Source organism: Penaeus monodon, chromosome 21 (assembly GCF_015228065.2).
Source record: "Penaeus monodon isolate SGIC_2016 chromosome 21, NSTDA_Pmon_1, whole genome shotgun sequence".
In the NCBI taxonomy this organism is placed as follows: Eukaryota; Metazoa; Arthropoda; class Malacostraca; order Decapoda; family Penaeidae; genus Penaeus; species Penaeus monodon.
In genome coordinates this window covers 14,809,537-14,810,306 of record NC_051406.1, presented here as the reverse complement: position 1 = coordinate 14,810,306, position 770 = coordinate 14,809,537, and the positions used below count along the sequence as shown (strand labels likewise).

The 770-nt window shown below is 50.5% G+C and overlaps 1 protein-coding gene across 1 annotated transcript in view; it reads right to left on the bottom strand.

Annotated features, from left to right (window-relative positions):
• Positions 1-6: 6 nt before the first annotated feature.
• Positions 7-770, bottom strand: part of LOC119586260 (bone morphogenetic protein 3-like) — a gene marked incomplete at its 5' end in the record, with an annotated part of 20,953 nt that continues 20,189 nt past the window's right edge. The window contains 1 exon segment of the mRNA XM_037934968.1: positions 7-236. Within this exon segment, the coding sequence (XP_037790896.1) occupies positions 39-236 (198 nt within the window). The 3' untranslated portion in view covers positions 7-38.

Genomic DNA, 770 nt, shown 5'->3' with positions numbered 1-770 from the left:
TCCCGAAGACCGTCGTTCTTGCTTCCGTCTCGGCGATTTCACTGGCAGCTGCAGGAGGAGACGGACATCTTCGGGTAGTTCTTGAGGAGGTACTTGGAGCCGTCGTCGCCTTCTTGGAACAGGAGGGAGATGGCGTCGAGCTTCTCAGGGACGCAGCAAGGGGCAGGGACCTCAGGACGCCCGCCCAGGACGTAGATCAGGGACTGTATGATGGCGTGGTTGCTGCCGCTCAAGCTCTGTGGGGGGAAAAGGGGAAACCTTTAGGCTGCGGCGAGTGAGGGTTGTTGCATATGAGGCGATGGCTGCGCGGGGTTGTCGGCTGCGAGGATTGGGAATTCCTTTGTGTTCGGATTACCGTGCCCTGAGGTATGGATTATGCATTCCTTTTATCCAGAATGATATGATGGAATGTTGTTTTAGACCTATATAATGCATGCTCTTTAAAAAATACTAAGGATACCGTAAATCTATGTCACTAAACACTGGAAAAATAATAATCTAAAATTCCTAATAGATAAAACACAAAAACGAAAACAAAATCCCAGAATAGCTAAATGCATCATCGCAAGTTTGACTGCACCCCACCCCCCTACCCCAACCCATCCTCGAAAGGCCCTCGACGCTTGGTGTTCACCTCAGCGACAACCTCTGATCACCTCTTGTCCTTAACCGCCAGGGACTGCAGAGTACAAGGACCTCGATTGAGTGAACTAAAGGTTGTGATGGCGGTCTTATAATGCAATGGGTCTTGAGGCTGGGAACGGAGATGG